Source organism: Mauremys mutica, chromosome 1, assembly GCF_020497125.1.
Source record: "Mauremys mutica isolate MM-2020 ecotype Southern chromosome 1, ASM2049712v1, whole genome shotgun sequence".
Taxonomy (NCBI): Eukaryota; Metazoa; Chordata; order Testudines; family Geoemydidae; genus Mauremys; species Mauremys mutica.
This window is the reverse complement of record NC_059072.1, coordinates 152,695,188-152,721,758: the sequence shown is the minus strand read 5'-3', so window position 1 is coordinate 152,721,758 and position 26,571 is coordinate 152,695,188. Positions and strand designations below refer to the sequence as shown.

General features: G+C 46.3%; 1 protein-coding gene across 7 annotated transcripts in view; it reads right to left on the bottom strand.

The window, feature by feature from the left end:
* Positions 1–2,389: 2,389 nt before the first annotated feature.
* The window catches only part of KPNA1 (karyopherin subunit alpha 1), a 127,563-nt gene continuing 103,381 nt past the window's right edge, over positions 2,390–26,571 (bottom strand). For 5 of the 7 annotated variants that reach the window (XM_045000847.1, XM_045000835.1, XM_045000842.1 and 2 more), the window contains 3 exons: positions 20,035–20,162; positions 19,188–19,366; positions 2,390–6,230 (listed from right to left, as the gene is read on the bottom strand). In XM_045000847.1, the coding sequence (XP_044856782.1) occupies positions 6,043–6,230; positions 19,188–19,366; positions 20,035–20,162 (495 nt within the window). In that variant the 3' untranslated portion in view covers positions 2,390–6,042. Of the gene's footprint in view, positions 6,231–14,956; positions 15,682–16,848; positions 17,046–19,187; positions 19,367–20,034; positions 20,163–26,571 lie in introns of those variants that run through there. The other 2 variants (XR_006575638.1, XM_045000841.1) reach the window with 2 other exon arrangements.

Below are 26,571 nucleotides of genomic sequence, written 5' to 3'. Positions count from 1 at the left end.
AGTAACACTTCTAATAAAATGACTCAAGGGTTATTTACCCAAGAGGACCCAAATGGAGAAAATCAAAAGTTTAACAGAGAATTTAATGAGGCAAACCAGCACCAGCATTGAAAATGTAGAATGCAACTGAATACCATCATACCGAGTATTGGCTGAGATGATAAAGTAACTAGTAAAGATACTACCAAGAAAATAGGCCTTGAGCAATAGGTGTAGCCTCCAGGGTGGAAGATGTGACAACCATTTATGTTAATAAAGAAAATTAGAAATTGCAAGTATTGTCAGCATACCTTATGTTGAGCCTGGAAATATTTACTTGCTCCAAATAGTTCATAATGTGGGAATATGGCAAGGTCCTACATATTAAGATGGTTACCCCTGGCATGGGTGCTCATAATATAATGTATGGAGATATACCTATCTCATAGAACTGGAGGGGACCCCAAAAGGTCATTGAGTCCAGCCCCCTGCCTTCACTAGCAGGACCAAATACTGATTTTGCCCCAGATCCCTAAGTGGCCCCCTCAAGGATTGAACTCACAACCCTGGGTTTATCCCATTGTGAAGATATGAATAACACAGAGGATTATTTAGTTCCTGAATTGGAAGCATGTAGGCAACTAAATCCAGTGGACTGGATATAGGAGGGTGATCCATGTGTGGGTAATTCAAATGATTCATTATGTGGTCTTAGTTTCCAAGCAACAGTTGAAAAGAGTGGAACAAGTTTGGCTAAAGCTCTTGAAGGAGAGCAAGTAGTGGGCTCTCGTCTGGTTAAATGGTGGCCAATTAGCACAACCTTTAAGTAGATGAGTATGAAAAACAAAGTAAAGGGTGTAAGAAGTAACATTTCCTTGCCATATGAAGTGTGTCTGATTACTTCCAAAGGGATTCTTGCTCTACCTTGGGAAAAAGGATTTTGTATTCCTTGGAGCATAAACCAATGAAAGGTAAGCTGCAACTTCTTGATATTTATAAGGGGCAAAAGGTACCAATAAGCTCTGAACTACACACTTTGCTAGGTTCAAAGGATTCAAAGTACTTATGGAGTCTGAGCAGATCAAATTTGGGGCACAAGACTTACAGACCCTAAGTCATGATTATTTTTATTATTGGGGTATGGCTGCTGCTATTCTAACTGTAGTTAACACTTATGATTGTGAGGTTGATTATTGTATTTCGGGTATATTTGGTTAGAGAAATTAGCGCAAAGTTCACACAGGAGACAACAACAAATACTCCAACATTCCCTTCAATCCTAGCATCTTTGGCACCTTCAACCTTGAGATGCCCAAGATTATGTGGAGCATCTCCAGGAGCTGTGATTTATCCAGCATATATACCATGAATATCCAATGTCTATGGCCTATCCTTATCTTTTACCTTTATAGGAGGCTCTGGATCCCCTTCAAGCATCTCAGGTCTTTATGGATCTATATAGTCAGATGCTTCTGGTCCACCTAGGGCAAACTATCGCCAGGGGCCATCCTACCTGGCCCTTGGGCTCCCAGCCAGGAAGGCTTGCCCCTGGCCCCTCCCCTGCTCTCCCCCCTCCCCCATAGCTTCAGCTCTCTGTGCTGCCAGCCCTCTGGGCAGCACGGCTGCGAGAGCCGCCAGCCTGTCCTGGTGCTCTGAGCGGCATGGTAAGGGAGTGGGGGGTTTGGATAAGGGGAAGGGGGTCCCGGCAGGCAGTCAGGGGACAGGGAGCAGGTGGCGGTTGGATAGACATGGGAGTCCTGGGGGGCCTGTTAGGGGGTGGGGCTGTGGACAGGGGGTGGGGCAGTCAGGGGACAGGGAGGAGGGGAGGTTGGACAAGGGGGAGAGTTTCCGGGGGGAGGCGATTGGGGGGGGGTCCAGGGAGGGGGTGGTTAGGGGACAAGGAACAGGGGGTTTGGATGGGTCAGGGGTTCTGAGGGGGGCAGTCGGGGTGGGAAGTGGGAGGGACCGGATAGGGGGCAGGGGCCAGGCTGTCTGGGGAGGCACAGCCTTCCCTACCTGGCCCTCCATACAGTTTCAGAACCCCGATGTGGACCTCAGGTCAGAAAGTTTGCCCACCTGACCTAGGACCTCCCTGTTCATTGGAAACCTGCACATTCTAAAGCCAAAAAGAGCAAAAACCCACATGTGGGCTGGATCTTCAGGCCCCCAAGGTTCATAGTTTCAATCTACCCTTATGGGAACACCACCTACAGAGCAATAATTCAATGAGTTGACAAGAAATTATGGGTGTGCTGTAACCTGAGTTTAAGGGTTTTACTTTGTTTCTTTTTTACACAACCCTGCAATAAAAGTGACTAAAATAGTTTACCCTTAAGACATGATAAATGAATTTGATTTGATGTTCTATGTACAATCAACATTTAATTGTACCAGCCTAATGTATGTAAAACCAAGGTGCCTACCTTCAGCTGAGGATATAAAGTTTATTTTATTGTTTTTCTGAAACACAAGTAGTCATACCAATATGTTTTCTCGTATCTGACAAAAATAATGCACAGCCAATTTTAGTTTACAGACAATTAATGTTAACGTAGAAGATGTTACCATTTTATATTTACATTATTCTAGTCCTGGTTGGATTCTAGAATTTCAAACAAAGGCTGGGCCATAGGGCTGTCCTTATGCTCCTCCTCTGAACTGTTGCTGATTTAGTGGTGTTTTTGCAGGTGCCTGAGCATCAGCACAGGTAAAGTAAACTCCATGTTTCTCATGGGGGTAGTGAAGGAATCCACGTTTCCAGATGTGGCCTTCAAACAAGATAGCCTCTCTCCTACTGTGATGGCTTCCAGGGCAGTGTTACTCAACAACCAATGGTTAAGACCTGGAAAGTGGGTTTCTGGCCTAGATACTTGGTTTGGCTGATGGGAGGCCCCCTCAATACACCCCAACAAAATCCCTTATCTGGGCCTACAACTCTAAATCAAGACTGATTGAGGGGAGCACAGACCATCTGCAGAATGCTATTTCATATCCATCTTGCTCTTTGGTCCATAGCGAGGCTCAGGGTCACATTTACCTTAAGGAGTAAAATATTCATCCGCAACACATGCCCCATAACCCAGTCTGGCTGAAGGTGGCAGGTGTCTTCCAGAACTATATGCTGTGGAAGAACTAAAGGCTTGAACCATGCTGCCTATATCAGGCATGAATCCAGGAGCCCTATGCCTATGGCCACATATACAGCCGGAGTATACTATCCTTCCAGGACCAGGCATTTGAGAGAGAAAATACTGTCCTATTGCTAAAGTTGCCATAGAGTCCCCCCGGAAAACCCATTCCAGATGGCACTGACGGACCCTTGTGCTGGTCCTGGAACAGATTAAATGGCACAGAAGGTCTTAAAAAGATGCGAGCTGGAGGGCCCGTGCTCCAGCAAGGAGATAGGATGCTGGCTGAAGCTTGTGGGTAGTTTTGAATCCCCCTCACCTTCTGTCCCTGCCAACCACCCACCACAACCACTGCCGCCTTTGCTGCTCCTTCCTTGCTTGGATCAAGCAGGGGCCTAGTTTCCTGCCAGGTTCCACAGCAGCTCTTAGTGTCTGGAGAAGAAAATGCAGCTCCCGCCTGTAGCTCAGTCAAGTGTGTGACAGGCTGAGCTGCAGGGATGAGGACAGTTACCAGATGTGTGACATTTGGCAGCCCTGCGTTCTCCCTTCTGTGAAGTGGGGCCCAGCTTAAAGCATCGAAACTGTTAGAAGGTGAGCAATAGTGGCAAGGCCAAAGAGTAAGGCAGAGCTGAAATAAGACCATAGGCTGATGAAGGTACTTGGATGAGGATCTCAAACGGGAGTACCTCCATTTACAGGTGGATAAAGAGAGGTGCAAACAGGTAAAGTAACTTCCCCAAGGCTACACATACTACATGATAGAACTGGGAACAGAACCCAAGAGTCCTGACTCTCCATGCACTAGACTATGTTGCCGCCCATTAAAAATGGATCCCTTTCTGCTCTGAATTCACATATCCACTGGCATAAGTAACAGAAACACTAGCCAGGTTCCTTACATAGAAAGGCAAGCCACTCAGTTTAAATGGACTTTGTTTTAATTCACTTATTTAGAGGCAACTGTCATTATTTCCTTAGGGTGGCGGGGGGAAGGGCAAGGATATACAACAATGCACCACATTGTTTTCACTAGTCTGGGGGAGAAAACACACACAGTATGTGTGTATGTGCGTGTGTGTATACATACAGAATAATACATCTATATATACACAATATATATACACACACACACTTTGCCTAGACTTGTTTACAAAATATGTAGCATTTTCATACCATCCAAAAAAAAGTACATGATTTTAAACAAATTCTATAGAAATGACATGTTATTGGTAATTTACATTTAAAATCTAGCACAAAAATTCCAAATGACAAAACAAGATTTTGTTACTAATCAGTGCTTCTAGAAAGAGAAACAGTTCAAGTTACCCTTCAAGAAAGAGAAACAATTATTTATCATATGATGTAAAGGCAACACAGAGGGGTTTTGTTTTGTTTTTAAATTAATCACCTAATTTAACCTTTAAAATTACAAAGAATTGAAATCAATTTACAGGTCAAGTGCAGTAAACCAAATGTTCCTTGAGCACAAAGCAGCACTAGAGAAAGTAACAGGGAAGGTGGAGGCTGATTGGATTCAAAAGGGAGGCAACAGGTGGCTTTCTTCAATGCCCTCACAGATCAGTTTCCATCCTAAAGCACAGGTTTTAAAGAAGGGGTCACACAGAGTTAATGCTTAGGCCTTTCAGCAGTTTGATAAATGCTTTTTTTAAACCTGTACCCTGTGAGTGGTTGAAGCTCTTGCAGGGGCTTGTCATTGAATGAAGCCATAAGAAGGATCTTGTAGACAGTTCTGCCAATAGGATTTACCACAAATGCATGACACTGCAGTAGGGGCAACTTTTGAAATGTTTACTCTGGGGAAAAGGTGTATTCCAAAAGGTCCCAAATGGCTAGAGAGAATGCAGCCCAATGAATCCATTACATTCAGAAACTGAATTGCCATCTTTGCATTAGATGCTTGTGATCCAAGCAGGCTGCAGAGTCAAAGGGGCTGACTACAGCTGTAAATTACAGCAGTCACGCACTCAGCAATGCCTTACAAGTGTGGCCTACAGGAACCATGTATTCCATGCTAATTCATCTGGGGCCATGAGAGTAGTGAGGGGAAAATGGAAAGATGGGATGTAGTATCACAGTATATTTGTTAAACAGACCTTGATCAGGAGGTTTCTATTTTATGGGGTGGGCTGGTATTTTAAACAGGAAGCTCTACGTCATGAGACTGCAAGTAGTCAGGAGACCTATCACTACAGAGTCTTCCTCGCGCTGACAGTTTAGCACGCTAAGATTTTACATCAAAAGGTAATTTACAGAACAGAAACCAGTTCAAGTTAAGCTGAATAGAAAAATGTAAAAGCTGGATGAGTGGGTAGAGATATATCATCTGTGACTAAGCTAGTGAGGACCAGAATCAGAAGCATGAAGTTAGGAAGCGTTCCACTTTAACAAAGAGGCCACATTGTGTTAGGGATGGGGCAATGTGGTAGTTTCTCCATTTTAGAAGCCAGTTACAAAAGTCGCTTTTAGGGAGGGGATAAGACTGACCTACTCACAAGTCCTTTTTGGGTTGAGAGGAGAGAATGAGAGAGTCCAGATCTTCGAAGTGGCCTGTGGAGTCCAGATGGGAGCTCAGTTTTGTAACGGGACAGGTTCAGTTGTGTTCAATGTGCCTAGTAACTAGGAAGTATGTCCACTGGAGGCTGTAGTTGCAGGGGACAGAGTTTACTCCAATATCTGTGAAGCGTTCCATACGCCAATGCCCAGGCTGGCACATAAAGCAAAGTAATTAATCTGACACATTTTATGTCAGGACTGAATGCAGCTCAGAAAGGCATCCAAGGAGGCACCCAAGGAAGAATATGGGAAGGGAACTCAGGTAGATGGGGACAGTAAGGGGTTATGGAATCACTCCAAGGGTGACTCAAGGCTTTACATGAGGACTGTCTGGGTGGAGGAACAGATAGCATGGGGCACCTCAGAGCTGGAAGCCCTCCATGGGAGCCTCACACTGCTGGAAGATGTACTGCTGCTGGCTGAGATCTACTTGTGGGGCAATACTGCTGTCCTCGTCCTCTGACCCAAAGTAGTGCTCAATCAGATCAAAGGCCTTCTGATAGATATCCTGGTTCTCATGGCTCTGCAAGAATTCAATCTTATCCAGGCCTATATGGGAAAGAAGCAAACAAAAAGCACAGGTCAGTCCAGGACAGACACACATGCTCTCCCCATCCCACCTGCTAGAGCAGGGGTAGGCAAACTTTTTGGCCTGAGGGCCGCATAGGGTTTCATAAATTGTATGGAAGGCCGGTTAGGGGAGAGGGTTGTAGCCCCCCCCCCAACCCCTGCTGCCCCATCCAACCCCTCCACTAATTCCTGACACACACCCCCAGGATCCCTGCCCCATCCAACCACCCCTTCTCCCTGTCCCCTGATTGCCCCCTACAGCCTCATCCAACCCCTCCTCCTTCCTGACTGCCCCCCCAGGACCCATGTCCCCATTCAACCCCCTGTTCCCCCCGACCCCATATCCACACCCCCTGACCACCACCCCAAACTCCCCTGCCCTCTAACGCCCCTGCTCCGTGCCCCCTTACCACGCTGCCTGGAGCACCGGTGGCTGGCAGTGCTACAGCCGCGCCATCGCGCAGCACAGAGCAGTTGGTCAGGCCAGGCTCTGCAGCTGCGCTGCCCCAGGAGCCAAGCAAGCTGAGGCTGCGGGGGAGGGAGAGAGCAGGGGAGGGGCTGGGGCTAGCCTCCTGGGCCAGGAGCTTGGAGGCTGGGCAGGATGGTTCTGCGGGCCAGATGTGGCCCACAGGCTGTAGTTTGCCCACCTCTGTGCTGAGAACAAGCTTCTGCACCTCCAGAAAGAGCTCCATTGCAGAAGCTCTTCTCTCTTCCACCACAACCAAAAAGACCAGGTTCTGTTACATAGGTTCTTTGTTTCCCATTGCACAACCAGATCACGAGATAAAGCTCTGAGGATCTGAATAGCAAAGCCTGGAAACATTTCCATGATTAGACTGTGTCGCGAGTATGCTTGCTGTAGTAGTGTTCACACAGTGCTTCTGTGTGCTGGACCCATTACTCTGCATGTATAATGCAGCTGAACTACTGCAAACAGTGTTTAAAGTGACTTGAAAAAAAGTGTGTGTGGGTCTGTCACCTTCTCACCTGCCTGTCCTCCAGCTCAGCAATTAATTGTTAACCAACCCCCAAATCAAGGCTGTCCCCACATCAATTCTGCTCCCTCCATTCCCCCACTCATCAGTTCTGCCCCAAACAGCCCCACCTCTGCTCCTCCTGGGTACTTCATTTCCCTCTCCCAGCCATGGGAGGACTGCAGTGGTGATCCCCTTCTCCCACTTCCCAGACCAGGAGAGGAACCGAGGATCTGTCCCGTCATTCACAGGAGAGGGGGGAGAAGGGAGAAGAGCTGCTGGGCTCTTTCTGCTTCTTCCTCCTCTCCTGTGAGAATGGTATTGGTTCCAGAGGAAAACTCTGGCTATTTTCTGCAGTAGGTCTAATTAGCTGCTCTTCCCCAGGAACTGGGCAAGTAGGGAAAGCAGCTAAGCAGAGGGACAGTTCCCCAGGGCAGTATTAAAAATGTGCACTGCACACAGAGGCATGACAAAATCAGGCCTGGTAGTCTGGAAGCCACTACAGCATTTTCAGAAGCACTGTCTGCAGACAGATAAGAATCTGTAACATCAAGCGGGCAGAACAGGATACCAAACATCAAAGTCCTGGACCAGTACTGCATGATTAGTGTTGAATCCCTAATCTTACAGGCACGGCTTTGCTGGGCTGGTCACCTTGTGGATGGATGATATGTGATCCCCCAAAGCCATATTTTATGGACAGTTAAAAAAGGGAGCACGTATACTGGCAGGCCAATGTAAAAACAATATAAGGACACGCTCAAAGTTCATCTAAAAATTGCCCAAGTTAATCCAAACAGATGAGAAGCTGCTGCCAGATCAGGATGAGAATAGCAGAACAGAAAAAGGCAAAGAGAAGCGTGAGCAAAGAAAGCAGACTGTGGCAAACCTGTGTGGCCACATCTGCCTGATGTGTGGATATATCTGTGGAGCCCTCATTTGTATGACTGTAAACCAAAGACACACTGAAACAAACTGACTCTCATACGTTGACTAGGACAGGTGACTCCACCTATGTCCAATTCTGGGCACCACACTTCAAGAGAAATGTGGACTAACTGGAGAGCAACAGAACGATAAAAGGTTTAGAAAACTTGGCCTATGGGGAAAGGTTAAAAAACCTGGGCACATTTAGTTGATGAAAGAAGTCTGAGTGGGGACCTGATAACAGTCTTCAAATATGTTAAGAGTTGTTAAAAAGAGGACGGGAATCAGCTATTCTCTATGTCCACTGAAGGTAGCAGAAGCAGCAATGGGATTAATCTGCAGCAAGGGAGATTTAGGTTAGATATTAGGAAAAACTTTCTAACTAGAAGGGTAGTTCAGCTCTGGAACAGGCTTCCAAGGGAGGCTGTGGAATCCCTGGCACTAGAGGTTTTTAAGTACAGGTGGATAATCTGTCAGGGATGGCCTAGGTTTACTTGGTCCTGTCTCAATGCAGGGGGCTGGACTTGATGATTTGTCAAGTTCCCTTTCAGCCCTATATTTCTACAATTCTATAAGATGATACCCCCCCACCCCCCTCTCTGAGTATTGCCTTTTCCCTAAGTAGGCCACAGTCCAGCTATTGTTTAAGAAATTATTGCTCAACACAACTGAGCTCTCCAGCTATCACTCAGTATTTAATATCCCAGTTTAATTTATTTTAGCATTTTATAGAGTCCATCACCATAGTACCTAAGCACTACTAATAAGTAAGCTGAGAAGCTCAGCAAAGATTGCCTCCAACTTCATCTACATGCTATTAATATCCTGGACCATTACCAGTCAGGCCTCGGGCAAAAAAAGATACTGATGATGGCAGATTGAAGAGGATCAAGGATAAGGGCCAGATATGCACATTCATATGGCTCAACCTCTTCATAGCAATTAATATAGTTGTCTATGGAATCCTGCTGTTCAGTCTCAGAAATATGGCAGGGATTAGTGGAACTGCATGTGATGTGTTCCACTGTTTCTCTTTGGTTACATCCAGACTGTCCTGATGGGCATCAACTCCTTCAACTTCAAATCGCTCACCTGTGGGATTCAGCATTTAATGCCAAGAGGCAGGGAAACAGCATGAAGTAAAATGCCAGAAATACACAGATGACACTCAGATTCTCAGAGACTTGCCAGGAACTAAAAGACAGGCACTGCACTGGAAACCAATTAGAACAGTACTAATGTGGAGACAAAACAAACCTGCAGATGCCCTTAACATTGGATTAACACAATTAATGTGGATATACCGAACCATCTGTGATCAATCTGGTTCAATTAGAATGGTCCAAATTCTCTAAACCCAATTCTGACAATCCAGAAACCCAATGGAGGCAACTCCAAACTTGTCAGATGGAAGTAGTACTAAGCCCTGGCTGGTACGGAAATGGATTGCCCAGTAGAGTAAAAGGTTAGGGAACTTTTCTCCCAACACCAAACTTGAGGCACCAAAACTACCCATTTATGTCACCAGGAAGGCGTCCAGGAATACTAAATATTGGCTAAATACTGGAAAATATGGATCCTTTCCCCCCCCACTGACAGCTATTGTGAGTGTGCCCATATTATTTTCCAAGATCCTCAGAAAAGAGAATAGGCTAAAAGAAAAATATCACATACTGGAAGTGACTGTGTTCCAGGCAGAAAGAGGGCCCTTTTCCAGGAAGCACAATAGTGCTTCATGCATCCTCCAAGCTATCTAGGGTGCTTTGCACCCTGTCTATCAGCACCCTCAGGTCATTCAGATCAAAGCCTACTCTCCTCACTAGTATCAGACTCAGAGGAGTGGGGTGAGTTCTCCATCCTCTAAGGACATGCCTTTGTCCCTTTGGAGAGTTGGCATTTCAATGTTTTTGAGGATGTTTTAGACATCCTGTTAGGGAGTACAGAGGAATCTAAAGGGGAAGGAGATTCAAGGCAGAAAATGTAGAATGCACCAAGTCAGAGCAGAAGGCTGGATGGAAGAGGGACCTTGACCTCATGCAATTGATGAAAAAGACATGGAATGAAGGGCCTCATTGAAGTACATAAACACCTTAAATCTGATAAGGAGGTAAGGGGGCGCACAGTAGTAGAATCATATCAGGGTAGGAAGGGACTTCAGGAGATCATCTAGTCCAGTGGTCCCCAACCTTTTTGTCTGGTGGGCACCAGACGATGGACCGTGGCGGCGGCGACACCTCTCGATGATGTCACTTGTCGGCGGCAAGTGGCGTCGAGAAGCATCGCCGCCAAAATGCCCCAAAAATGCGGCAGCGACGCCTCTCGATGACGCCACTTGCCGACAAGCGACGTCAAGAGGCGTTGCCACCGAAATGCCGCAGAAATTCGGCGGCATTTCGGCGGTTGCTCGACCGCCGGCCAGGACGCGGGCGCATTTAGATGCCCCCGCGACTACCGCATTGGGGACCCCTGATCTAGTCCAACCCCCTGCTCAAAGCAGGACCAATCCCCAACTAAATCATCCCAGCCAGGGCTTTGTCAAGCCTGACTGTAAAAACCTCTAAGCAGGGCCGGCTCCAGAGCCCAGCGGGGCAAGCACCCGCCTGGGGCGGCCCTTTCCCAGGGGGGCGGCAGGCTGGGCCGGCGGACCTGCCGCAGTCATGCCTGCGGGAGGTCCACCGGAGCCCCGGGAGCAGCGGACCTGCCGCAGGCATGACTGCGGAGGGGACGCTCGGCCGGCGGCTCCAGTGGACCTCCCGCAGGCATGACTCCGGACGGTTCGTTGGTCCCGCGGCTCGGCTGGACCTCCCGCAGGCATTCCTGCGGCAGCTCAACCGGAGCCGCCGGACCAGCGAACCGCCCGCAGCTGCGGGAGGTCCAGCCGAGCCGCGCGACCAGCGGACCCTCCACAGTCATGTCCGCGGGAGGTCCGCTGCTCCCGCGGCTCCGGGGCACCTCCCGCGCATGACTGCTTGGGGCGGCCGAATTTGTAGAGCCGCCCCTGCCTCTAAGGAAGGAGATTCCTTAGAATCTTAGACCCACCTCCCTAGGTAACCCATTCCAGTGCTTCACCACCCTTCTAGTGAAAACGTTTTTCCTAATATCCAACTTAAACCTCCCCCACTGCAACCTGAGACCATTACTCCTTGTTCTGTCATCTGCTACCACTGAGAACAGTCTAGAGCCATCCTCATTGGAACCCCCTTTCAGGTAGTTGAAAACAGCTATCAAATCCCCCTTCATTCTTCTCTTCTGCAGACTAAATAATCCCAGTTCACTCAGCCTCTCCTCATAAGTCATGTGCTCCAGCACCCTAATCATTTTTGTAGCCCTCCGCTGGACTCTTTCCTATGTTTTTACATCCTTCTTGTATTGTGGCACCTAAAACTGGACACAGTACTCCAGATGAGGCCTCACCAATGCCGAATAGAGGGGAATGATCACGTTCCTCGATCTGCTGGCAATGCTCCTACTTATACAGCCCAAAATGCCATTAGACCTTCTTGGCAACAAGGGCACACTGTTGACTCATATCCAGCTTCTCATCCACTGTAACCCCTAGGTCCTTTTCTGCAGAACTACTGCCTAGCTGCTCGGTCCCCAGCCTGTAGCAGTACATAGGATTCTCCCATCCTAAGTGCAGGACTCTGCTCTTGTCCTTGTTGAACCTCATCAGATTTATTTTACCCCATCCTTTGTCTAGGTCCCTCTGTATCCTATCCCTACCCTCCAGCGTATTTACCACGCCTCCCAGTTTAGTGTCATCTGCAAACTTGCTGAGGCTGCAGTCCACGCCATCCTCCAGATCATTAAATGAATATATTGAACAAAACCGGCCCCAAGACCGACCCTTGTGGCACTGCGCTTGATACCGGCTGCCAACTAGACATGGAGCCATTGATCACTACCCGTTGAACCCGATGATCTGGCCAGCTTTCTATCCACCTTATGGTCCATTCAGCCAGCCCATACTACTTTAACTTTCTAGCAAGGATACTGTGGGAGTCTGTATCAAAAGCTTTGCTAAAGTCCAGAAATAGCACATCTACTGCTTCCCCTTCATCCACAGAGCCAGTTATCTTAACATAGAAGGCAATTAGGTTAGTCAAGCATGACTTGCCCTTGGTGAATCCATGCTGACTGTTCCTGATCACCTTCCTTTCCTCTAAGTGCTGCAAAATTGATTCCTTGAGGACCTGATCCATGATTTTTCCAGGGACTGGAAGTTCCTGTAGTTCCCTGGATCCTCCTCCTCCCCCCCCCCCTTTTTTTTACCCCACTGTCCCTCTAAGCCTGAGGGAATAGGAAGAAAACTAGAATATCTGGCACTGCCTGAATGAAGGCACATGGAAAAGGAGGGTGTATGGACTGGACTCCTCATTGTTTTTGTGGAAAAGGAGGGTGTATGGAAGGACCCAGAAGCAGAGAGCTGGTATTAAAGGCCAGGTAATTTACAGGCCCTCCCCATCCCTGCCCTCCCACAACTGTAGGAGACAGTCACACCCCAGAATCTCTCTCACAATTGCCCAGGGGGTGAGGAATCAGTTGCAGACAAGAGATGTCTGGACCTGAGCTAGAAGGTACCAGGATCCCCCAATATGGAAGACAGCTGAAGGGTGGCAGAGGCAGAGACTAAGCCACACTGAATCTACGGAGCTGTTACTACAGCACCACGATCAAGTGGTATCAGCACCCATCAGGAACCCCCAATAAGAGCAGCAGATCATAAGCTATGCTATAAGCAAGGCAGGGAGTTGTTTTTCTGCCTGGATTTCACAGATCAAAAGTGGGGAAAGGAGGAGGTTAGAACAAATGAAAGAGGCCTTGTAACTGTAGGATTAAATAAGCAGAGCAGAGATCCTGAACTGTGTCTGCTCTGAAGGAAAAATATTGCTGTTGAGTGCCACCAACAAAACTCGTAGGTTATGTCTACCCAAGACATGAAGCCCAGATCTGTGGGACCCAGGCTTGTGGGCTCGTGTTTCCAAGCCCGTGCTTGAGCATTCGCATTTGGGCCTCATAACCATGCTGGAGCATCCATAATGCACATGACCTGACTCAGAACTTCAGCTTCTGTAAGCATATACTATCATAACCCCAGGCTCCTGTGCCCTCATCAGCCTAAGATGTTCTGTGTTTTTTTCTATAATGGGTTGTGGAAGAACTTGTCTGCCCATCCTGCGGGAGTTCGCTGGAAGTGTTTTGGGTGGTTTTAGCCCAGGCACGCATCCAGACAAGCCATTTTGTGTCTGCACTCTTCCTGCAGCCTGAAGCCATCATGGATTCCACCCAGGTGGAAGAACTTCTCTATCTCATGCTCTCAGTCCTATTTCGAGATACAGGCAAAGCATCTGCAAGATGCTGATGGACATTTCAGTGGCAGGTTTTGAGCTGTGGAAGGCACCTCTCGTAGGAGGATACTGACATGCCAGCCCCAAGCCAGCTGACGCTGCTCATGTCTGCTTTCGCCTTAGCTGTAGACTTCCTCTGCATAGACTGGCACTTCTGGAGCAGAGCCACCAGCACAGATGGGTGGGGTCACATTGTCATGCAGACCTGGGATGACCAGTAGTGGGTCCAGAACTTTTGGATGAAAAAGCGGACATTTCTGGAGGTTTGCGATCAGCTTGTCTCTGCCCTCCAGCACAAGGACACCCACATACAGGCAGCCATGCTAGACCAGGTCTCTATAGCCATCTGGAAACTGGTTATCCCAGACTGCTCCAGTTCCATGGCTAACCAGTTTGGAGTTGGCAAATCACCTGTGGGGATCATTGAGAGTCCATCAGGTGTGTGATTTACCCAAAGGCAGTGGGCATAAGAAACATTCCTGAAATAATTGCTGGTTTTCAGAGAACGGGGTTTTCAAACTGATGGGGCCACTGATGGGATTCATGTGCCTATAGTTTGCCCACTGCAAGGAGCCCTATGCCACAAAGGATACTACTCCACCATTATGCAGGTTGACCACAGGGGCAGATTCATGGACACTAACATGGGATGCACTAACAGGGTGCATGATGCCAGGGTGTTCCAGAGATCAGGACTTTACCTTAATGGAGAAACTAAAATATTATTCCCACCAAATAACATTGTTATAAATAAAATTACTGTCCCCACTGTTATTCTAGGGAAGCTTGCTTACCCTTTGTTGCCATGGCTTATAAAGCCCTGCCCAAATTTCAGAGGATCTGGCAAAAAAAAGGTTTAATTGCACACTCAATTGCTGTAGGTTGGTGATAGAATGTGCATTTGACAGACTGAAATCCTATTGGTGCTGCCTCCAAAATAATTTGGGGGCCAATGTCATTAATCCAGTCTGCATTATTGTGGCTTGCTGTGCCCTACACTGTTGGAAGACAGGATACCGGACTAGACGGACCATTGGCCTGACCCAGTATTGCCATTCTTATGCTATAATATTTGTGAGGAGAAGGGGGAACCTTTTTGCCAGGAGTGGAATCAGGACATTTCAGAATATCTGAAAAGGTATATACAGCCGACAGTGCACCTGTCATGACTGGTGCTGGATTCAGATGCACAATGGAAATCAGGGAGGTTCTATGCACCCACATAATTCATGAGGGGGAATGAAATGCCATATGAAGTTGTGCGTGTGATATTTTTGTAAATATGTAGGTACTGTGTATCATTAATTCTGTAAAGACATTTATGAAGTGTATGAAGGTATGTTATGCATTTTATCAAACTGGCACTGTACTGCCATGCACAGTTTATGAATTATTGTAATGACAATTTGTAAATTTTTATTATGAAACTTTGACATTGGGTATGAGATGACATACATTAAAGTTTGTGCCCCTGTTATCATTGCATATAATAAAATTTGTTCTGGTCGTTTTACGTGCAAATCCAACATTTTATTTCATGCAGGTATTTAAATGTTGCAACAATCAGTAATGCAGACCAGCTGCCATTATGGTGTGCAGCACAATAGTATAACCTAACTTTGACCCTAAAAAACCCACTCAGAAGGTCCATCTTAGCCTTTCTGGAACATTTTGGATGTGCAAGATGCACCTGAACAGGAGAGGATGAGTGCACAGGGTGCATCAGTCTGTTCAATGTGCCAGTGTTTGCCTGTGACATGCTCCAGTCCCCTCCTGAATTGTCTAACTCTAAAGGATGGGTGCTCTGCAGGGATCGATAGTGGTAAGGGGACTCAGGCTGTGGGTCTGCAGCAGAAGACACTGGTTGGTAGTGGAGCCTGCAGTCTGGTAGCCATCAGCTGCAGTAAGTACTTGAACATCTACTTCTGCTGCGCTCTATCTTCCTTTCTCAACCAGCCATCATGCTCCATGAATCTGTCTGCCATTCTCTCCTTGCACTGGGCAGCCTCTCTCTCTCTGTCTTTCCACCCTGGAAGCATCTTTATCTTTTTGGTAGTCGAGCTGGATCTCCTGGACCTGGATCCACTGATTCTTTTTTACTGAGCAAGTCTCCTATCTGCTCATCTTCGGCTCTTTCTCTTCCCCTGCTATAGGTGGTCTGCAGACCCAGGCTCCTGGTGCCTGTGGCATTGAAAGGAGAAAGACAGAACATTATTTTCTGAGCATGGTAAAAAAAAAATACATTTCACAGTTTATTAAAGGAACTACTACTTTCATTCGGTCAAAAGATGCATACTTTTAAATCAATGGGCTGTATTCTACTCTATTTACACAACACACTGTCCACTTCAGAAATCCTTTGGAACAGCAATGAAAACCAGAAGACATCATGTTAAGACACACATACAAAATTCAATTCTAATTACTTCTATATCCCCCTTTTTGGGGGGAGGGTAGAGTCTATGAAGGGAAGTTTGGGGCGGGGCAGGAGGGGAGACGACTTATGAGTGATCTAGTTACAAGCAATGATTGTTCAATCCTGTCAGGCAGGGCAACCTCTGGAGGTCACTGATAGCCATCAGTGCTAAGGAACTATTTCAGCTTCTAGTGACTAAATACCACATTGCAGAATGGAGCGGGGTCCTCATGACTTATAGAGCGGGACCTAAAAAGTATGCCCTATCCTGGAACGTAACAGACTGTCTGGGGTTTCTCTTCCATGAGAAGTCTACTTTCATCACCAGCCAGAAATGGTGAAAATTTGTGATAAAAAAACAACAAGACACTGAATTTACATGAAGATGCAGTACAGCCTCCTTGTTAGCACCTTGTATCCATACAAACACCCGACTCACTGCCATTCATTGGGAATCCTAAGACTGACATGCTCTGCTGTAGTTTAGACTCATGTGTTAAAGCCCGCAATGGACCAAACACACACCACAGTTTTGTTTGGACTCGTAACAACCCAGTTTTTTGGGAATCAATTCACAGGCATCTGGGAATAGTTTGTTCATGGACGATTTATAAAATGCACTGTACTGCACGGGAGGGGTATGTGAGGCTGTGAACTGTGGCGCACCAACCCATATACATACACCAATCAGCGAGTAACTAGTAAAAATTTCATAACTGGTTGTGTAATTTTTCCTCCTTTTGCTGCGTTCATTTTGAAACCAATGTGGCAGTGGGGAGAAGGTGGGTGGACCCTAAGTGGAATGGCATGGGTCCCATCCTGAATGAAATGCACAGAAATCCTGGGTTGTATTAATAATTTAATAGGCTCATAAGCTGGAAATCCTTCCCTATCATATACTAATAAAAACAAACATGGCAGCAGAAACTTACCAGGCTCCAGCGCTTGTTCTGATGCCAGGTCTGCAGGGTACTGCTCCACAGGGCTGTCCCTGAAAAGGTCCTCTGAGTATGGACACACACACAATGTGCTGTAGCTGCTCCAGCACCATGGCTTCTTCGGTTACGGGTCTCAGCTCCAGCGTGACTTCTTGCTCTTTATCTGGCAGCTTGCTCTCTTCAGGTGGTCCCTGTAACATGGGGGTTATAAGGTCGCCATTGTCACTCAGCAGTGTCATGTACCACTGGGACTCAGTGCAGTTCCCAGTACATGGCCAAATTCCTTGTAAAAGGGACAGGAAGACAGGGGAATTCCCAGAATTGTCATTAGCGTTCTTGACTTTCTGGTAGTCTGTCTCAGCCTCTTGATCCACCTTCTGCATTGATCTGCCGTCCAGTTGATCTCCAATGCTGCCAGTCGCTCGTATATTGTTTTATATACATGGTTATTTTTCATGCTCTTACCGAAGTCAAATGTCTTGCTTGCCTCACGTCAGAGGTTAACTAGAATCCATCTGCATTCCTCTGGCCAGCTAGCCTTGCACTTGATGCAGGACTTCATCTTGCTGCTGGCCCCAGCAAATACACATGAGTTCTCACTGTGTTTGTTGTTTCTGGGTGAGCAGTCCACATGGAAATGAAGGTTAAACACTGAGCAGCTGTTTTTAAACCAGGAAGTTGCGTCCGGTTCCTGGGAAGTTAGTTTGGAATTGAAGGGTTGGAAAGTAAAGCCCCAGGTGATTCATGGATAGTGTTGGCGGACTCTCCAGAGACGTCTGGCGACCCAGACTTGAGCTGCGTCCACAATGCAAAATGCTTGGGCTCTGAACCACATCACAGTGGGATTCGGGCTCTGACCCCACCCCCTTCTCCCCTCCTCCCCAGCAGTGTCCACTGGACTGAGTCAAGAGGGGTTACTGGCTCAAGCCAAACTAATTTCTGCGTGGACGGAAGAGGGGCTTAGCTTTGAATCTAAGTCTGAGACCTAACTTAGTATGCTGTATAGACATACCCATAATTGTCACAAACAGAGTAAAAAGTAAATGTGCATATACCGCTGTGACAGAATGTATCCGTGTCCACACCCTACACACTATAGTAATAATCTTTGTATAAGATGGGTCTTTACCATCTGAAAACTCATAATTTGCTGGTCAATATTGTCCTGATAAAACGTGTGGCAACAGTGTATATGAAGTTATAAGATTTCCCCGTACAATGTTAACAACACATATTCCAAACTAAGACTGGCAAACAGGACTGTCTCAAACAAGAGAACGTGTGTTCTGCTTAATTTGCATTTAAGCAGTAAACAGAGTCATCAAGCAGGAAGGGAGTTCAAACAGATGGGAAAACTTGCAGGGAATATCCTTACACATAGACACAGTCTTCTGAATCTCAGCTGAAAATGTTTTCCAAGATGGGGACTGACACTATAAGCAGGAGGAATAAATGCCCCAAGGGACCCCCTTCTCTCTTTCTATCCATCAATTCACCACATGAGAAGAAGGGACAAAAGGAAGCAGTCATTAAACAGAAGAAGGGGTCCTGATCTATGAAGTTTGGCCTGTAAGACTGCTGAGAGAGCACGTGATGAGAAAAACTTTGCTTTGAATTTAACAGTTTGTTAAGTTAGGCACTAGTTTTGTTTTACCTTTATTTTTCTTGTAACCATTTCTGACTTATGCCTCATTACTTGTATTCACTTCAAATCTCTCTCTCTCTGTAGTTAATAAACTTATTTTACTGTTTTATCTAATCCAATATGTTTAAATTGAAGTGTCTGATGAACTATGTGGCATAATGAACTGGCATATTATCATCTTAAAGAACTAATGGATTTAAAATACTTGTATTGTCTAGGAGTGGGTGGGGCAGTACAGGACATATATTTCTGGGGCAGGAATTTAAGACTGGGAGTGAGTTGGGGTCACCCTGTACTATATCCAAGACTGGTAAGAGCCAAGGTGGGGCTGGCTGGCTGCAGCTCACACACAGACATAGCTGGGAGTGACTTACATGCTGAATGCTGTTTGTGATCAGTCCAGACTGGAAGCTACAGCAGCAAAGCAGTGTAAAGGGCACCCAAGGTAAGAGGGCAGGAGTGAGACTCCTCATTATTATAGATTGTACCATGGCTATGTCACAACTTCCTCCACACTGTATGTGGGCAGAGCTAAACCAGGAGATGGAGCACACTGATGGATGGACACTTGTCTAGGAACAGTTCTTTTTCAGGGGGTTATGACGAATGATGATAATGAAATACTCAAAAGCACAGCGCTCCTGATTACTGCCATAACACCTATCCTCTACAGAGATTATGCTCTTACCATATGCTTCTTCAATAAGAGCACAGTAGGGATTAATGCCAGTGCCACTGCGCTTGGCTTCCTGCTCTCCGAGCCTCAGGATGTTCTCCAGCCCATTCAGTGCCACCTGCACAATCTTTGAGTCCATTACTGTAAGGAGGTCACAAAGCGGTTTGATACATCCCAGTTCTACTAAGTATCTGAAAAACACCATACACAAACATGGTCAATCATTTGGATTAAGGTAACCTGTGTAATTTATGAGGCCATACTGTCCAGTGTTTAGTGTAGAGGACTGAGAACCAAAATAACTTGGTAAGACACTAACTCACTTGGGTAAACTATCATCTATGTGGGCCTCCACCAGCTCAGCTTTAAAAACGTAGAAACCACGAGACTGCATTTGAGCAGGGTTTGTTCATGTACATAAACCAAGAAGAGCAATGTACCAGGGATTGGCTGGCTCAGGGGTTGGAAATGGGCCTTTGAACCATTCTTCTTTAGTTCTTTATTGGAAGTTGCTACATTCGGATTGTGATGGCCTCTGTGAAATGAGCTGGAAGGTGAAGGTGAAAGGAGAGATATTTCTGTTACAAGCACCAGCCTCACAATTGGTTCTCTCGTGGGCACTCTCAGCCAAGGCCAAGGATTGAATGGACAATTCATAACTGAATTCACCTCTAGAAGTGGTCTCTGACCACTCCAGAGGAGTGAGATACATTGGAAAGAGACAGCATAGGGAAATTGGGCATTTCAACTGTCTGTTCTCAAGAAAGAGGCTTTCCAGCTCCAGGGTTCTTAGTATGGTATCTTTCACATAAACATTACATCCATTTAAACATTCAGAGCAATTTTCACTGCTACTTACTTGATCTGTTCAGCAGAACCTCCAGATGTTGCATTTGTTATTGCCCAAGCAGCTTCTTTCCTTGTCCGAAATTCAGCTGTTTGCAAAATATTTATGAGGGCTGGGAAAATGTGGGCATCTATGACGGTCTGCAAAAGGAAATGACATACAAGTTAAGTGTGTCAACTACAAATAGAAATACAACAAAATCATCCATTGGGACGGAGGAAGGATTAAATTTAATCACACAGAAACAGAAATAGAACTTAAGGGTTACTAGGGCACCACATGTTTTGCATTTTCTAGGAATCCAACACAGCATGACCCATCATTGAGGCAGGAGCCCTTGCTTCATTCCATACACATATTAGAGACTATTTTCACCTAACCCTATGAACTAAATCTGGAATTCTACTCAACTTTTTTTTTTTTTTTTTTTTTTTTTTTTTTTTTTAAAAAAAGCACACCCAAATCCAGCGCTGAGGGATGGAAAAACTCAGCCTTAGCTCAGACTTTTCAGTCTGGAATCCTTCATGTCAAAGTCTTCCCAGTGGGAATGTTCCCCATCTCTACAACAGCTGGAGGCAGATCAGATCTTTGGCTCTGAGCATGGGCTTAGGAGTGTCCCTCAGGCAGAACTCTCTAGAATGATAGCTTTCAATGAAGGGAAATACTAAGCACATACATGTTATAAAGTCTTATTCAAGTGAAACCATTTGCAGTATGGCCTTGACAAGAAATTTAAATATTTTCTCTAGGAACACACACTTCCCTTTCAAAATTACTTAACACATGAGCAATAATCAGAAAAACTCTGGACATAATGCAGTCATACAAGGGAGCCTGACAAAAGATTCTAGAAAGAAAATTCACAAAGAAAGTGATTTTTTCATTCTCCATCCTCGCCACATCAGACAGCCTTCATAGTGGATAGCAGAAAGCAGTAAAATCATCCATTGGGATGGAGGAAGGATTAAATTTAACCACGCAGAAATAGAAAAAGAATGTAAGGGTTACTAGGGCACCACATTCCATAACACCCTTTTACCAATCCCTGCATCTGTGAAGGAGAGAATGGAGATGGAAGACCATACACTGTAAGATCTCTCTGCCCATGATACCATTGCTCTTTTCGTGAAGTGAATAGCAACATTCTTGAAAATGTTTTGCATCAATACGGATGCAAAAATGGTTAGTAACATTATAAACTTGCCTTCGCTGAATTTTATGATATTTTCAATTATGTTTATTGAAATTATGCTTAAATTATGCCAGCTCATATGCCCATGTTTTTATTTGGTTGCTTCTGCGATGTAAAAGGGTATAAACTAATGAAAGAAATTTTAGGAATCCTTTGTTTTCTGTCATTGAGGGTATGTCTACACTCCTGTTCCATCCTGTTGGAGAGCACGGGATTGTACTCAGGGCATCTCCATGGCTACACTTTATTTTTAGTGCACTAGACCAATTAGAGCTAGTGCGAGTATGTCTCCTTGAGCTGAGAATTACAACAAGTTTGAAGTGTAGACCTACCCAGACATATCTTGAGTAGCAGGCATATACCTAAGGCTTTGAAAGTATCAAAGATGAAAACTCTCTAGAAAAAAAAAAAATCTGTATTTGTGACCTCCAATTCCATTTACACAGACGTTGGAATGCAACTTTACAACTTCAGTTTTGCTTCTAACATATATATTATATTAAAAAAAACCATACATATAAATAACTGTAATTTGTACCTTGCACAGAATATTTGATAGGAGTCTAACTGCAAACTATAAAGGTAATTACTACAAATAATAAGGTATACATATAGGAGCAATCTACTGTTTAAAAAAAAAAAAAAAGGTCTTAAAACCAGGACACATTTTTTTCCTTGTTTGAAAACATCCTAAAATATTTATGTTTTAGAACGAGATCTGCATATGAAAATAAGCCAAAGATTTTTTTATTTTTATTTAAGGTACCCCAAAAAGAAGAAGTGGTGTGCCAGGTGTATTACCAAAGCCATAAAACATAAGCTAAGGGCCTCTATTGCTTTCTAAACTCTCCATCCCCTTCCCTCCTCTCTGCAAAGAGAAAAATCTTAGTTTCGTTTAAAAACACATCTCACTAACAAATATTCCTAGAAATTCTTATTAAAATTAACTTTTTATAAACACTTAATCATTAAAAGAATGAAGACTAAGGGGGAAAATTATAGTTGGGAAATGTTTAATAGAAGTTATTACTTAACTCATGATTCCATTTAAAAGTGAAAACTTCTCTTTATTCTCCAAAATATTTAAAATAGAACAAGCTTTTAAGTTATTTGTAAATATTCTGTGTTTAAATGCAAGCATTTTATATAACAGTTTCCTGATATCACTGCTAAGTGAACAGTGTGATACAGCAGTGCCAGGGAGCAGTGCGAGAGCGGTCCTATTGGGTTCCGGGAAGTGGACGGGTACAAGTCTGCCCATTGTTGCAGGACCCTTCCCAAGCCTTAGGGGAGGATCCTTAAGTTCTAGGAACTGAAATTACCCTGGAGGCGAAAGGGGGGCCGGGGGGGGGACCAAAAATGTAATGGGGCAGGTGTGAAGGGTCAAAAAAGGGTACCTGAAGGGGACACCAAACAGAGAACCCCAGACAGCGCTCACTGCTCCTCGAAGGTGTCAAGGGAGCCGGCAGACGCCATCCAGAGGAACTCTGCAAAAGGGGCAGGCATCAGGGATGGGGTTGAACCACGCCAAGTACACGCCTGTGCTCACAGCTCTGTGGAGGAGCCACCAACTAATATCCCCGTGGGCCTTGGGACTAGGGTAGAATATAGGCTGGCCCACTGGGGTTCCTCACCCTCAACAAGTGGCAGTAGATCCCGCCACTTCATATTGGGGCGGGACACGAGGGAGAGGAAATGAAGGATGTGTATCACGAGCATGTACAGATGTTTCCTCGGCACGGTCCGGAAGCGAACTGGCTGCAAATCGTGCAGCTAGCTTGCAGTGAACAAGTGGGATGGTCGGGGCGGGGGGGTCTCATGGGGCAGGAGTCTGATTAAAAGGTCCAGAGGGCGTGGAGTGTAGGGTGGACAGGGAGAAGCCTCCCGCAGGACCCAGTCGAAGTAAACCCGAGCAGTGAGCAGTAAGGCTGCCCTCACCACCCTCTGTACTCCACAGGGCGTATTTCAGGAGGAGAGCCCCATGCACTGAGCGAGTGTCAGGGGATCCACCCAGTCTCCCTGGTCGTAGTCCAAGAGGTCTCCAGCTTTGGTGACTTCTGCCAGGACAAACCTCTGGTGCACCGAGGGGGACTCGGCCACCTGCACACAAAGTTGGAGATTGCGTAGCAGGGGCTCTGTGAGGAGATCCGCCCCCTCAGTAGCTGCCACAGACCTGATCGCCAAAACCAGCTTCCAGGCCTGGAGGAGGTCCTGGTATTAGACTGGCAGCCCAGAGAGGTCTTGCGGAAGACCTTTCCCATGGAGATAAAGGAGCTGCCAGTCATATCGGAGCCCTCGGAGGTGGTGGAGGAAGATGTGCACCAACATGCTCCAAGCAGGACTACCTGCACCATAGAGGAGTCTCTGCAGGGCCAGGAGGCAGAAGACATGGATCTGCATGCGCAAGCATGTCGGGCCCTGTCTTCCCTCCTCCAGGGGGAGATGGAGAACCCCCACAGAGACCCAGTGCAGTCCTGGCCAAAAGAACTCCAGAACCAGCTTCTGGATAACAGCCAGGAAACCCAGGGCTGGGACCAGGATATTGACCCGGTGCCAGAGCATGGACAGGAATAGCTGGTTGAGCAACAGTGCCCTCCCCTACAGGAAGAGGCACCAGAGTTGTCCCATCCACGTCGCCAGCCGCTCAGACACCCTGCCCTCCAACCCTAGCCAGTTCTCCAGCCGAGAAGGATATGTGGCAGAAAGGTAAATGCCAGGATAGAACAGTGGACCCGCGCTCCACTGGATGGCTTGAAGCGCAGGTGGAAAGGAGCTTGCCTGCCACCCGTCCCCGACCACCAGGCCAGAGGTCTTGACCCAGTTGACTCGGGCGAAGAAGGCTGCCGAGTAGATGGCCTGGCAGGTCTCCACCAGATCCAGGTCGCCTGGGTTTCGGACCACGAGCACGTCATCGGCATATGCCAACAGGACTAGCCGCAACTCTGGCTCATGGAGCACCAACCCCGTCAACCTCCGATGGAGGAGATACAGGAAAGGCTCGATTGCCAGAGCATACAGCTGGCCTGACAGCGGACACCCCTGATTCATCTTGCGCCCGAAACTGACTGGCTCGGTCAGGGTCCAGTTGAGCCTGACCAGACATTCCACGGAGGCATACAGCACCTGGAGAAAACCTACAAACTGGGGCCCAAAACCGAACACCTGCAGCATGCCCAGGAGACACCCATGGTCCACCCTTTCTAACTCCTTCTCCTGATCCAGAGACAGAAGGGCAAATGACAGACCATCCCCACACCCGAACTCCAAGAGATCCCACACCAATTACAGATTGTCAAAGATGATACGGCCTGGGACGGTGTAGGTCTGGTCGGGGTGGACCACATCCGCCATCACGGACCCCAGCTGCAGCGAGATGGCCTTTGCTACGACCTTATAGTCCATGCTGAGGAGCGAGATGGGATGCCAGTTGTGAAGGTTCCCCTCCGTCGGAAGCAAGGTGAGCACGACTCGCCTACACGACTAAGGGAGGACCCCGCTCCCCAAGGACTCGGCCTGTGGGAGAGTGGTCAAGGGGAGATATATAAGCCCTAGGCTAATTAAGGCATGGTTCCCTGTAGACTAGGGAAGGTTACTACAGGTTAATTGGAGCACCTGTAGCTAATGAAGACCCTGCCAGGAACCTAATAAAATCCCCCTGCTTCAGGCAGACAAGGTGGTGCAAGGAAGGAGAGAGGACTGGAGTTTGGAAGCGTGTTGCTAAGAATTGAAAGACCAGAGAGGAAGGGAGGGAGGACAGGGAGACTCCCTCTCCCAGCGTCAAGGACCGAGGGTAACCCTACCCAAGGAGGAAGAGGGTAAGAAACTTGCAGGGATTGAGGGGGGCTTGGGCTCAGAGTGAGGAGCAAACCCAGACCGCTTCCTCACTTCCCTCCTCTACCACCTTCCCGGGCCACTAGCTTGGCCCTCAGCTCCCCAAGAGCAGGGGCAAGGGGTGGTATCCTAGCCCCCCTGCCAAGAAAAGTGCAAGACCCACCATACCAACATTGGCCATTTTGTCACAACAGTTACATGTAGAAATATAGAATCAAATAACCTTGCTGTAACTACTTACTAATATAAATTGCCATTTTAATATGATTTACATTTATATGAGTTAAAATATTTCCCAAACACAGAAACCACCACCTTTTCAAGGAACTTTTCTTCTTAAAGACCCTTCCCTGTTAACCATAAGTTTAAAGACTTAGGCTTGTCTACACATAAAATGCTGCAGTTGTGCAACTTCATTGCTACAGTTGAGCCATGATAGTGCTTCAGTGAAGATGCTACCTATAGCGACAGGAAAAGCCCTCCCATCAGCAGAGGTACTCCACCTCCCCAAGGGGTGGTAGCTAGGTTAATGGGAGAATTCTCCCATTGACCTAGCACTGTCTATACAGGGATTAAGTTGTTTTTCCAAGTAGCTGATTCCTAGATTAAGGGCCTGCCCTGAAGTTAAATAAATAATATAAATAATAATTGGAGATATACCTATCTCCTAGAACTAGAAAGGACCTTGAAAGATCATCGAGTCCAGCCCCCTGCCTTCATTAGCAGGACCAAGTACTGATTTTTGCCCCAGATCCCTACGAGGCCCCCTCAAGGATTGAGCTCACAATCCTGGGTTTAGCAGGCCAATGCTCAAACCACTGAGCTATCCCTCCCCCCTAAAAAGAGGTCTCTTCACAATTTTTTGAAAACCACACATTAACAGGATGTGATTCTGTGTAATGCCTATTTAGTACTGGAAAAAAAATCTGTTTAATGTTATCAAAACAAAGGGAGCTTACTACTTCTGCCATCTTGCCCAGTTGAGAGACAGAGTGATGTAAAAGCTGCAATTTCTGCAGCTTGGAAGTTGGTTGAGGTGGTCATGGAGCACTGCTATCTAGCCATCAAAAAGGACAAGTCATTGGACAAACTCCCACCATGTAAGGACAGTTCTGAAGAGCATGTCAAAAGAACATCTTGGTAAACAAAGATTTGGTTGTCTTTGCACATAAATTAACTAGATATTGAATCACCATTATAATATGAATGGAAAAATGTGGATGATGAACTACTTCTGGCATTCTTGAAGCTTCAACAAGACCTTATTTGTTCCTGTACCAGGAAGAGGTCACTACATAATCAACTGTGTCTGTAGTTCAAACTATCTTCCCTGCACGGAGCTGTATACATGCCAAGGCAATGAAGACTGTGGTAACCCACACACTCTCGACAAAGATTATGTTGATGAACAAGTTGATTATAATGATGTTGACCAGCAATGTCACCAGTGCTTACTACATTATGTACATATCTGTACAAAATTATTAGATTTTGTTTTACCCTTTATATTGTTGTGATGCTTTGAG